General features: G+C 32.3%; 1 protein-coding gene across 1 annotated transcript; it reads right to left on the minus strand.

Annotated features, from left to right (window-relative positions):
• Positions 1–1,831: 1,831 nt before the first annotated feature.
• LOC111908364 (heparanase-like protein 3) lies at positions 1,832–4,613 on the minus strand. The gene is made up of 9 exons (XM_023904187.2): positions 4,107–4,613; positions 3,752–3,788; positions 3,486–3,669; positions 3,246–3,394; positions 2,924–3,154; positions 2,652–2,841; positions 2,447–2,572; positions 2,261–2,360; positions 1,832–2,191 (listed from the first exon to the last, which is right to left on the minus strand). The coding sequence occupies exons 1-9, from the start codon at positions 4,332–4,334 to the stop codon at positions 1,856–1,858; spliced, it is 1,581 nt and encodes a 526-aa protein (XP_023759955.1). The 5' UTR covers positions 4,335–4,613; the 3' UTR covers positions 1,832–1,855.
• Between the last annotated feature and the right edge of the window lie 9,171 nt (positions 4,614–13,784).

Genomic DNA, 13,784 nt, shown 5'->3' on the forward strand with positions numbered 1-13,784 from the left:
ATGAGTTTTTTTTTTTTTAAAAAAGGGTTTTAATTTTGAAGCCAAAAGCTATAAATAAGGGAGTTAAATTAGAAACAATATTAATTATAAAATCTGATATCTCGTATATAAATAGAATTATGTTTCAATTGATAACATAATTGCTGAATTTAAAGATTCTATAATTATATGTAATTGTGTTTGATTTTTATTTGGGGAAGATGATATCAACAATTTGATCTAAGGGTAGAAAACATATGATTGAAATACAATCAAGGGTCCTGATTGTTTTATTTGTGAATTAAGGGTTCTTTTCTAATGATATTTAGATATGAATGAAACTAATATGCTTAAAGTAGATTGATTAATTTTTTCATGACCTCTCAACATGAATATAGTAATAACATGTAATAAGAAGAGAAAGTAAATGCAAGAAATTGGAGAATGAGAAGGAGAACAAAGTAAAGAAAGAACCTAGAAAAAAGAATTAAAGAAGAAAATTGCTAAAGAAGAACATTGTAAATTGTAGGACTCAATCGAAAATCGTAAGAATAACAACTTCAATCTAATTGTATATATAGGGTGTTTTTGAATAATCAAATCATTATCTTTTTAAAAAAATAGGATCCTAAGATATCATCTTAGAGATTTCCAGCTATTAATCTAGAAAAAAAAAAAAGAAATCAATTATATTGATTCAAATTTACAAATTAATTGACTTGCTTATTTTATGAGTTTTAAAATTCAAATCATTATCTCAAATCAATTCAATTTATGTGGGATATTCTGTCAGAAAAATTATGAATGATAGTGACTTTAATTTTGACTCTCAAATATTTTGCAGATTTAATTGGATTAGATTAGATTTTATAGGTTAACCAAATTAATGATTTGCTTATTTAAAGAGTTATTTAAAATTTGAAGCCAAAAGCTATAAATAAGGGAGTTAAATTAAAAACAATATTAATTATAGAAATTGATATCTTCTATATAAATAGAATGATATGTTTCAATTGATAATATATTTGTTGAATTTAAATATTATATAATTAAATGTAATTGTATTTGAATTTTATTTGGAAAATATGATGTCATCAATTTGATCTAATGGTGAAAAACATATGATTGAAATACAATTAAAAGCCCTGATTGCTTCAGTGGTGAATTTAAAGTTCTTTTTTAATAATATTTAGAGATTTTTTAAAATTTCTTTGAAGACTTTGACATATAATGACACTAACAATGCCTTTTTTAAAATAAAATGTCATAAATGATGAATATTGTTAAATAATTAAAAAGATGATGACATCAGTATATAGTTATAAAAAAAATAAATAATAAAAATATAATATGACTTATAAATTTAAAATTTAATTATAGATTAAAACGAAAGAAAAAGTCAATAGATAAAAAATTTTAAATGTTAAAAAGGTTAAAATAAAACATTATTACACAAATAGATTAATCGTAGCATAATAACAACATTTTGTATTGCTGACCCCAAAAATAAATCGTCCAAATGGTAAGAACAGAATAGAGTTGATTATTAATATTTGACGCATCAAAACTATTCTCTAAGTCTTAGATTTTTATATAAAATTTATATAAAATAGTGTTGTTTGATATTTTATTCAATGGTAAGCAATATTGTTTGATATTTTATTCAAAAAGTCGAAAATTGCATTCCCTGATATTCTTTGTTTGATTATGCATCAATACGAACCAAAATGTGATTTCTTTGAGTCGATCAATCTTGAACTTGAGATTCAATGGCATACATTTTTTTCATCACTCAAACACCAACAACAAAACTGCATTTGATCTTAAAACAAGCAAAAAGAACAAGAAAGTATACACCAAATAAATTTCTGAACACTTATAACTCCATGACCAAATTGCTACAAGCATCCAAAGTAAGATATGGGATATGCACAAATACAATAGAATAAGGAGCCACAACTATTGGCTTCAAAGAACTTACATACAAAGGCTCTAACAGAGGTATCTCACCTTCAGTATTTAAAATCAAATCTTTCCCATTCAACACCATTGTTTGACTATGCAAGTTTCCATCTTTACCTGTCAGATGATATTCCTCTCGTGTTCTTGATCCACCCCTCACCATTTGAATTTCAATTGACATCTTAATCGACAAATTTACATTAAATGTAGTGGTTTTGTCTAGATTAATGAGTAGAAGTGTTATTCCATCCTAAAAGAAAGATTCAATAAGATTATGAAATCAAAAACTGGAAACATGTTAGTTATTTAACAAACTTACTGATTGTTTAGCACAATGTGCATAGGATCTGATTTTTTTGCTCCCACTAAAGTCTGTAGCAAGAACTGTTGTTCCCATTAGTCGATGCCACAAAAGAGCACTAATACAAAGAGAAACAAAATCACATATCAAAATTTCAACTTTTTTTAGTAAGTCAAAGGTTTGACCTTGAAAGTCAAAATGTACCTATAATAATCCGGATTTGGCACAAAAGTAGTTGTATTAAGTAAACCATAATTTCCTCCAATTAAAGATTGTCTGCAGTATGTCTTTGTGTTGTAAACAGCTGACATTCCTAGCTGATCCAAATACCTGTACAACTAAGTTGCTCATTATGACTACACAATATTTATGTTTGTACCTTATGCATCAAGGGTTGTACTTTACATACCAGAAACTAAACACAAATGCATTAGTCACAAGATTGTGGCCACTATTGTAAGCTCCACCAGCTTCACCAACCCAAGCAGATGCTAAACTTCCGGAAGCTTCTAGAATGTTCTCGAGTTGCTTAAAGGTATCGATCTCGTTATCAAGAACAGAGGGATTAAGAATCTTTTCAACAAGGTGTTGATCAACTCCTGTTGCAAAAAAGAATATAAAGTTCCAAACTTTACAATCTTTTTGAACATTACAACTGTTTTATTTCAATCTTTTGTTTACCTGGGCCAAGATTGTATATATGGTGAGTGACTACATCAAGAATTTCGGTTGTTTTGTTTATGAAGTCTTTGAACCATTTTGCATCAAAGAATCCACCTGGTGAGATAATTAGTGGCTTAGGTTCAATCCCATCATAAATTTCTTCTACTATGTTCTTGAGGGTAATTGTGTCAATTGCGTATTGAGATGCTGTTACTTTTGCTCCAACTCCACTTCCACTTAACTCGTTCCCTATAAATTATGCATTAAATGGAGAAATGAAATAGCAACATGCTATGATAAACAAATAAATGAAAACTAATTTGTTATTTCTTGCAATTACCGAGTTCCCAAGCATAAATGGTGTAATTCTTTTTAACTGTATAACGAATCAAAGATTCAGCATTGGTGGAGTCCCAAGCTCCAATGGTTGAACTATCAGCTTGCAGTTTTCTTCCATTAAGAGCATTTAATCCAAAAATAATTACAGCCCTGAAGATAAAAGACTGATTATGAATTATGAGGTGATTTTTAGTTTTCAAATTATGAAAATTGAATGAAATAAAAGGGTGTTTTTGGTTACCCTGTTTCATTGAAGAAGGTGTTTAGTTCATCCCATCTGGATAGAGGTAAGCAGCCTGGGTTAAAATTGAATAATGCGGAGGTGTTTTTGGAAAATGGGATGCAGGTTTCAGTTTGATCTTCGGTTTCATAGACAAGTTCATCTTGCAAACTTCCTCCCAATCGAATCTTTAATGGTGAAAAGGCTGCATAAAAAGTTTGACTTTTGGGGTCAAAGGAATTGGAAAAGAGAACAGTGGACTATCCAGAAAAGGGAGGAATATTCACCTTTGATTGCATTCTGAAAGATTGTGTTGTTAAGATCCTGCAAAGAAGAAAATCCAAAAATTAGCGAATAAACATAAATGAACCCCACAAAGTAAAGCCAAAATTAGGAAAACAGGAATTTGTTTGTCAACATTTATGATCGGAATAATTGGACCCACGAAATAGCAACGATACATGATCGGAACTGACACATCTCAAGAGCCTAAATTCGGAAAATTATGGTGAATTCATCCAACGTATGTGATCAAATGATTAAGTGTTTCATTATTGTTTAATTTTAAGAAGTAATAAAGAATCTTGTCACAACATATATCATCGGGATCCTTTAAAACAAGGAGAACGAAGAAGATCATACCACATTGAGGAGAGAAGCATAACCCCAGCTACAAGAACCATAATCGCATTTCTCCGGTGGCCACCAATCCATTGTAGCACAAATAAAATCAGTATCTGTCTCTGCAATTCCTCTTTCCCCATCAATGAAAACATTCCCGTTCTGAACTTTTGAATCCATAAAAATACAGATGCATGTGATCAATAAAACCCAGATATATACACCTATCTGCCAAGACAAAGAACCCATCTTGAAAGCTTTTTAGCTTTTTCGATGATTTACAAAATTCAATGATCAAAGAAGTGCATGTCTCAGTGGAGGAGCAGGAACAGATGGACGGATTGATAAAGAATAAAAAGATCGAATTTTGTCTGGATTTTCTTCCCTTCCTGATATAGGACTGTGGAGAAGAAGTGGTTGATTTAGGGTTTGGAAATGGGGGCTTCGAATTTAGGAATGAAGTGAAGAAGAGGAGGGAGTAGTGGTGGCGATGGTAGTTGGCACCTTTTGTGCTATGCTCTGACGTATTGCTTGGGATGATATCATCTTTTGTATTAACAAATTCATTTTACGAGTATTTTATTAGACTAAATTACATGTTTCGTCCATGTAGTTTTTCACAATCACAAGTATTATGTGTAGTCCATAATAAATAAATAATTAGGTGTAAAACCTATATATTATATGAATTAATTAAAAAAATTAAATATAAAGGTCTAAATATTTAAGAACTTTGGATTTATAAGAAAAAAAATAATAATAAATCATTAAAATTGATTTTTTCATCTTTTAAATTTAAATAAATAAACAAAATAAGCTAATGAGTTGTAATTTGAAAATTTTGAAATAAAAAGTTAAGTCTAGTAATGAAATTGATATTCATTTATTACTAAATTTATTGTAATTATTACACTAAAGTATTATGTGGAATTTATTAAAATAGAAAAACCTATAAAATGACATATGAAAAAGAAATTAATTCAAAATAACCACAAAATGACATTTAACAAATTGAATTAGAGTGTAACATATGGCAAAAAAAAAAAAAAACTTCATTTATTAAAGTAGATACATTTTTTTTGCATATTTGGTTCCTATTTGAAACCTTTGTAGCACATATAGTCCATTATCCTAACATCTATCACCACCACTCGTTAAGCCCATTCGTGCGACTTATATATGAGGGTATTTTGGTCTTTTCCAATCATCCTATTTGAATCTTATCAATAAAGAAGGAAGCCAATGTGGGTTTTTCTTTTATTCGGCCACCATCGTCTAATGTATTTTCACTCTTGTTCAAAGTAATATTTAGTGTATGTGGTCAAACTGATGTGATACAAACCTCTTGCACATTGATGGTTTCACCAAGAGGGGTTGCAGGTTGAAGTCCTTGTTAGGATTTCAGCCACCTACCTAAAAGTATAATATTGATTCGATTATGGTAGATGATTGGGTAGCTGAGAAAAATCTGGCCTTTAAGGCTTGCTGTTGCACTTACTGATAGAGTACCAACTTATTATGAAAAGATTGAGAGGTCATGTTGTAAGATAGTAGATTACAATGAGGAATACGATCATTCATGCAACTTTGAGTAGATTGTATTCATATTAGTTTCATTGAAAATTAAAGCATAAGTTTTGTGCATTTCATATATGATCATGATGGAGAAGCACTTTTTTAATCATCAAAATAAGAAGATATACATCGATAAGTATACAACCATCTTTGTAAACAAGATGGGCTTTGCATTCACATTGGTACTTAATGAGTTGTCAAAGATTGACCAATTTACAATAGGGTTATCTTTAGAGTGTCAAGTATAATGCATATTTTCATTACATTGGAGTAAACCATAGGGGCTACCAAACATGTATATGATATGCATCATAAAAAAGCAAAGAGTATGATAATGGTGAGAAACGTACGGTATGCATACCATCTTTTTTTTTCTAACAAAATTAAAAGAATTCAAATAAATTAGTGAGGAGCTAGGAAAATGTACAAGTGTAAAACATTACATCCACATATCCCATTTTAAGCTCCCAACCCTTTTAGTTCTAACACTGCACCATAAAAATGAGACAAATAACACTTATGAAGATACATGGGGGGATACTTTTACAAGTGCTCTTGAAGCACATGTCATTCCTGTAAGACCAAAGAATCCACATAAAAGCTCTAATGATTATTAGTATATATTAGTTAGCCCTATATTTATTTGTATATCCCAATGTTTTACAGTATGGTTGATAGGCCCATTGTTGTAATCTCTTGTACTATATATTTCTCTTTAATGAAATTATTGTGATTCATGGGAAATATGTATCCTTTCATGGTATCAGAGACCCTTACCTTCTAACCCTAAACTGTTAATTTCATCAACGCCGACACATCTCTCCTTCTTCGTCGGTCCTTCTTCTTATTTCTTCTATTTTTCTTAGTTTTTCATTATGGCTAGAGTCCACAATGCCAATACCTCCAATGAAAATCTCAAACCCTAAGTAATCATTAACATTAAGGATTTCATTCTTCTTGTCCTTGAGTACATTACCAGGATTGGCTTCACTCACAGTAAGACTAGCTCGTCTCTATTTATCCTCAGCAAAAGGGATGTCATGACTTACCTATTTTTATATGTCGGTTACATTATTTTAATGGTTTCCTCTGATGATCGATATGTTGTGGCGCATCATCCCTATTCTCTCAAATGAGCTTTCCATGTTTGATCTTAGTGACATGTCATATTTTCTAGGCATCTCAAGCACTCGGGATAATACAAGTATATTTCTCTCCTAGCATAAATACGCTCTGAAAATTTTAGAGCGATCTCACATGTCAACCTGTAATCCCTGCCACACTCTAGTCGACTCTCAAGCAAAGATCGATAATTTTGGTCCTCCGGTTTCAAATCCCACGCTATATCGTAGCCTGGCTGGTGGTTTGCAGTATCCTACATTTACCCATCCAAGCATCTCTTTTGTCGTTTAACATATATGTATTTACATACATAACATGAGAGAACCTCATGTTCATGCTCTAAATCGAATCCTATGGTAGATTCGAGGTACTCTTGACTACAGTTTGTATATACATCCTTCTTCCACTGTGGGCCTCATTGCATACTCTGACGCCGACTAGGGGATGCCCAATATATCATCGTTCAACTGGTGGCTATTGTATCTACCTTGGCAACAACCTTATATCATTGTCTTCCAAACACCAGCTGATACTTTCCCGCTCCAGTGCCGAGACAGAATACAGAGGCATAGTTAATGTTGTTATAAAGACATGTTGGCTTCACAATTTGTTACGAGAGCTTCACTGTCTATTGTTGAATTCCACAATTATCTAATGTGATAATGTCAACGTATTTTATCTTTCCACTAATCCTGTTTGGCATCAACGTACGGAACATAATGAGATTGACATTCACTTTGTTCGGGATAAGGTGGTTACTGGACAAATTTGTGCTCTTCATGTCACTTCCAGTCATTAGTGTACAAATATCTTCACGAAGGGACTCCCATCTACTTTATTTTCCGATTTTAGATCAAGTTTAAGCACTCGCAATCACTATCCCCCTCTAGTTGCGAGAGTGTATTGATGTATATTAGTTAGCCATGTATTTATTTGTATAGGCCAATGTTGTACAGTCCAGTTGACAGGCCTAGTATTGTAATCTCTTGTAATATATATATATATATATATATATATATATATATATATATATATATATATATATATATATATATATTTCCCTTTAATTAAATTATTGTGATTCGTGAGCACTAGGTGTGGGCAACTAGCTGTAACATCATTTTGGTGCCACTATATCCGGTCCGGTCCGGTTTTTTTCCCGGTTCGGTCCGGTTTTTACTGAGTTTAGAACCGGTTGGACATGTTTCGAATTTCTTTGACGTTTTTTAAACACCCAGAACTCATTCGTTTTAAGTCGGATTGACCTGCGGTTTTTTCCAACATTTAGTTTACATTTTGTAGATGAATTTCGACTATAATTTTGTTTATTTTGGTATTATATTCACTGAGTTACAATTCTTCAAAGTAGAGCTATCAAAGCTGAAAAAATTCAGCTTTTCAACAAGATTTTGTAATCTGTGACGTTTTTTAAACACCCATAACTCATTCGTTTTAAGTCGGATTGACCTGAGATTTTTTTCAACAATTATTTTACAGTTTGTAGATGAATTTAGACTATATTTTTGGTTATTTTGGTATTATATTCACTGAGTTATAATCCTTCAAAGTAGAGTTATCAAGATTTTGTAGTATATGACGTTTTTTAAACACCCATAACTCATTCGTTTTAAGTCGGATTGACCTCCGGTTTTTTCTAAGATTTAGTTTATAGTTTGTAGATGAATTTAACTATAATTTTTTTTGGTATTATATTCACTGAGTTACAATCCTTCAAAGTAGAGTTATCAAAGTTGAAATATTTCAGCTTTTTAGTATTATTTTATACTATACTTCTGAATTTTATGTATCTTTCACAGATAAATCATATGAAAGGGATCTCGGTAGAGTACTGGAAAATTATGACTTTGAAGTTGTAACCGAAATGGTGAAGTTCTTTGAAAAATTCAAAACAAAAACGGAGCTTGTTTTGGCTACATCAAAACCTTTGGTATTTCTTTTTATCAGGGAAGTCTTAGATGTGGACATACATCTAAGAAAATGGTCAACCAAACCAATATTTCTCGATATGGTAAAAGATATGAAGACAAAATACGACAAGTATTGGGGTGCATACAACAAGATGAACGATTTTATGTACTTTGCGGTTTTACTTGATCCTACCACCAAATCACCTTTTTTGTTACATGCTTTTAAAAAAATGATCAGGTACATGGAACCGTCATTGACCCCCGCACGCATAGCCATAAAACCACATCAAATGGTACGAGAGGTTGAGAATAAGATGGAGAATTTATTTATGACCTTCTTGGAACGATTATACAACGATGGATCGTCTCAACAAGAAGCGAGTCAAATAGTCATTGATGTTGATGATTATAACGATTTTTTCGGTGATTTTCTTTGTACGGGAGGTAGCAACTCGGATCCAACGAATAACGAGTTACGAACTTATTTGAAAGAGAGTATAGTTCATTATAAAAAAGATTTCTCAATTGTTGGGTTGTGGAGAGTAAACACGATTAGGTTCCCAACAATTGCTCGGATGGCGAAAGGTGATTACTTTTTTTAGTCTTTCATAGTTTCTTTATAAATTAATGTTGTTAAAATTTAATTCTTTGTTGTTAGACATATTGGTGATACAAATCTCAAGTGTAGCGTCCGAGTCCGCGTTTAGCACATGTGGTAGATTTGTAAGTGAGTATCAGACTAGTTTATCGACGTCGATAGTTGAAGTTGTGTTATGCACCCAAGATTGGGTGAGAAAGTCTACAAATCTGATAGTTGACAACATTGATGACTGTTGGATTAGTGTCTAAGTCCATAACTATTTTGGTATGTACTTGACCCGATTGTGCATGGTCCTTTTGGGTTGCCTTCACCAAAGCAACTTGATAGGATGAATTATGGAGAGAGAGGATTAATTATGATTTATTAATATATTATGAGAATAATATATTAAAGGAGAAATCATATTGTTTAATTAATATTAGTCAATAATTAATAAGAATTAATTTTGTGGCTAAAAGAGATTAAGTAAATAAAGGGGACTAGAACTGTCAATTGTGTGATAGTTGAATATTGAGCTAATGGACTCCATAGAGGATGGAGTGGACGAATTCTATGGGGAAACCCATTAGAAATCGTCCAAGGCCTCTAAGGAGGGAGTCCATGGGTTGCTTAGGGCCTAAGCAGTCAGATTAGGGTTTCCTTGTTAGATAACCCCAATAGCCTCACTATTTAAGGATCCCTAGAGCACCAAAAACGTGGTGAAGAGTTTCCTTAGGGTTTCTACACGTTTTGGGTGCCTCCTCTCTTATCATTCTTCATCCTCTTGCTCTTGGTGTTTGTGAGCCATTAGAGGAGTGACACTTGTGACTCTAAGCTTTCTAAAGCCATTACAAAGGAGGATTTGAGATTGTTATTGCTACATAACAATCAAGGTAAGATCTAAACCCGAATCTTATGTTAATATGATTAATTGTATGCTAGATCTAGGGTTTATAGCTTTGGATATTCAATTGCATGTTCATTAGACAAACTAGATCCAAAAGCTATTAGGGTTTGCATGTACACCATAGGAATGATTTTTTGTTCAAAACCCATCAGTGGTATCAGAGCCATGGTTGTTTGTTTGATGTATTTGATGCTATTGTGAATTATCCTTGCTTAAAATTCGAAATTTAGGGTTTCTGGGGGCTTAACTCGCCGAGTCCATGCCTAACTCGACGAGTCAGCTCGTCAGAAAGAGGGAAAATCGAGATTTTGTGCTTTTTTGGCTGTGGGATAATTACCAAAACGTTTTTTATTGATATAAATCAGATTTTTATGATATTGGGTGATTATCTTTGCCAAAATTAAAGATAACTTCATATTAGTTAAATAATTATTTTCTTATATGATTAGATTTAATTATTTGAATTATTTGGTGAATTGTCTTGCAATAATTTGGACTAGGTCAAATTAGATAACCACCAATTAATTGTTAATTGCCTTATTTAAATTTTGTGATCTAGAATATTCTTGATAAAGTTTGGAAAAGTTTCAAATTAATCCATTTAGGTTTTATAGTTTAAATTTGAACTTAAAATTTTTATTTTTGAAAGTTAAATAAGTTAAACCCTAATGTTTTGAAATGTTTCAAAACTTGCCCTCAAGTTTTGGAATTTAAAAGTTGATTAAAAAGTTTAATTTAGAAATGTTAAATTCTAAAACCCTAGTATTGTTTTGAAAAGCTCAAATCACACCCTTATGGTTTTATTAATTAATTAAGGTGTATAATTAAAAGAGATTTAATAAACCCATAATGTTTTGGTTTACATTTAATTAAATTAAAAGTATAATTTATTAAATTAAACCACCTAGTATTTTAAAAGTGTAAAATACACCCTATACTATATATAACATTAAAAGTCTAGTATTATATATGGATGAGTAAACAATCAGTCTTACCGCTAGTAGGCCTCATTCATGAAGCAAGTCTATAAGGGGTGTTTAAGGAAATTGACTATAAAATGACGATTGAATGGGTATCCACTCTTACCCACCGCACTCTTGACTAGTGGAGGGTCGTTAGCCGAACGGGTAGGATAGGACAGAAACCTTCCATTATAAGTATAATGAAGTACAAAAGTAACTAAATGCTTTTACAAAATTCCCAATCTTAGTTACTTTAGGCAAAAGTGAATTGATGCAATTCCATGAAATTACACTTTGTGCCCTTGCGAAGACGTTAGTGGAGCGTGTATGGTTAACCGGCACACTAAATGGTTCTAAGCAAAGGTAGCAAATGGTGACTCAATGTTTGTCATAGTTCGGTGGAGCATTTGTGGTTAACTGGCACATCGAATATGTGACTGTAACATTGGGGGCACCATGTAAGTTTACATGGTTATTCACACCCTGTTTTGTGATCCTCGGCATCCCAGTCACAAATCGAGGGGCATATCGACATTTAAACATGCCATTGAAATGTTCAATGATTCTCAAAAGATCTAGGAATTTTCAATAGATTTAAAACTTAAATTTATTTTTCGTTTTTCATGGTGGAAATTGGTGAATCGTCATTCACTTACCTTCAAATATTCTACAACTAGATTATGGCATCCCTCTTCTAGGTTGTAGAGTATTGTGTTGGATCCTAGCCTCGATGTTTCATTTGGGTGTCACATCGAGGATTCTAATCAACTTATCTTGAATTTTCTCCCGTTTTGTAGATGTCAAAGTATGACAACTATGGTCTTCCCAAATCCCGTGGAACAAGCTTTCCACATGAAGATGACATTCCACGATTTGATCGGGGAACAAGAGATCATGCTTCACTTCCTCCACCTCCTCATATTGTTCTCCCTAACCCACAAGTTCAAAAGATTGAAAAGTTCAAACTCACTCAAGCCCTTTTGGAAAGTAAACATGAAGAAGGAAAGTCAGTGTGTGCATACGTCCTAAAGATGAAGTCACACATTGATAGGTTAAGAATGTTGGGATCTGTTGTCTGTGAGGAGCGGGCTGTTGATTGGGTTCTTCAGTCACTTCCTGACTCATATAATGAGTTCGTAAGAGAGTACTATATGATGAACCACGACATAACCCTCATCGATCTCACCTATATGCTTATTGTTGCCGAATTAGCAATGATTTGGCGCACAGGAAAAGCAAAGTTGATTGGTGGATCTGCCTTCCAGACCTCTATGGATATAGGCAATGGCAACGAAAGGTATGCCATGATCGAAAAGTTTGATCATAAGAGAAAGGCAAAGTCAGAAGTAGTTCCGTGTGCTGTTCCAAAAGAGTCAGTTTGCTTTTATTTCCAAGAGAAGGGGCATTGGAGACGAAGCTGCCCTATTTACCTAAGAGATCTAAGAGATGGGAGAGTCAAAACGTATGGCTCTACTTTAGGTAAAATCCATTAACTAACTCTTTTAAGTTCCTATTCTAGATTCTTAATACATGATGTGATAAGATTACATTTTGATGTTTTGTAGGATCGAAGAAAAGAAAGGAAGCTTAAGGGAAGAAGTGAGCTGAATCTAATCGAGAAGAAATGGATTTCGATCGCATTGCTTGAAGATTAGAATTATTAGCTACTACTTGGAGTTAGAATAGATTGCTAAGAAATATGTATTAACATAGTTTTTCAATTGAATTACATTGTAAGGACAATTTTTTCCGCAATAAAATAAATTTTGGTTTTATATTATTTATTTATCCTTGCAATGGCGTGTATGAAAAATTGATGTTTGTAAGTTTCTATTATTAGCAATAATGGATTTGATTATTAATTATGTTATTTGTGGAAAGGTCAAGAATTTACCAAATAGGGAAAGTTTCTCATCACCCAAGTTTCGATTGGATAGAAACTTGGAATCGTACAACTTAATTGCATGATAAATGAGAAATTACATATTTGGAAATTAGACTAATTCGTTGACAAAGTGTCAAGTGAAGGACTAGGAGATCAAGTACACAAGGTTGTGTGTTGATCAAGTCCACCACAAGAGTAACAAAGATATTCGTCATGATTTACTAAGGTTAAGTAAATATGATTATACTTATGAGATTAAGTGTAATTCTCAATTGATTGAAAGAGTTTCAATAAATAGCAGAACGAATAAGAAGAATCAAGTAGGCAAAAAGATAAAAGTTTCTCTATTCTAAGAAGAAGGGAGAGTACCTTTTATTATGTTTTATGATAGGTCTTAATGATTAAGAACCATATCTTAATTGATCCTCTAAGTGAGTCTTAGTACAATTGTATGTCTAAGAAGAGAAATCAAAAAAATTGAAGAAATGGTTAAATCAAGAAGTCAATCATACTTCGTTCCAAAAACAAGTCTCAGAGTTATGATTGTGAATTGAGTGACAAGTCTTAAGAATGTTTATAACATTCATCAAATGTGGAATTTGAAAAGGTTTTCCTATTCTTGTACATTTGAAATTGCAAAGTTATGCTGTCTTGGATAAGACAAAGACCAACTAGGACCAATTATGTGAAGTGTTTTGATAAGAACTACACTAACTCTTGAATATTTGTTTTGTCTTGGA

This window comes from Lactuca sativa, chromosome 8 (genome assembly GCF_002870075.4).
Source record: "Lactuca sativa cultivar Salinas chromosome 8, Lsat_Salinas_v11, whole genome shotgun sequence".
NCBI classification, from domain to species: Eukaryota; Viridiplantae; Streptophyta; class Magnoliopsida; order Asterales; family Asteraceae; genus Lactuca; species Lactuca sativa.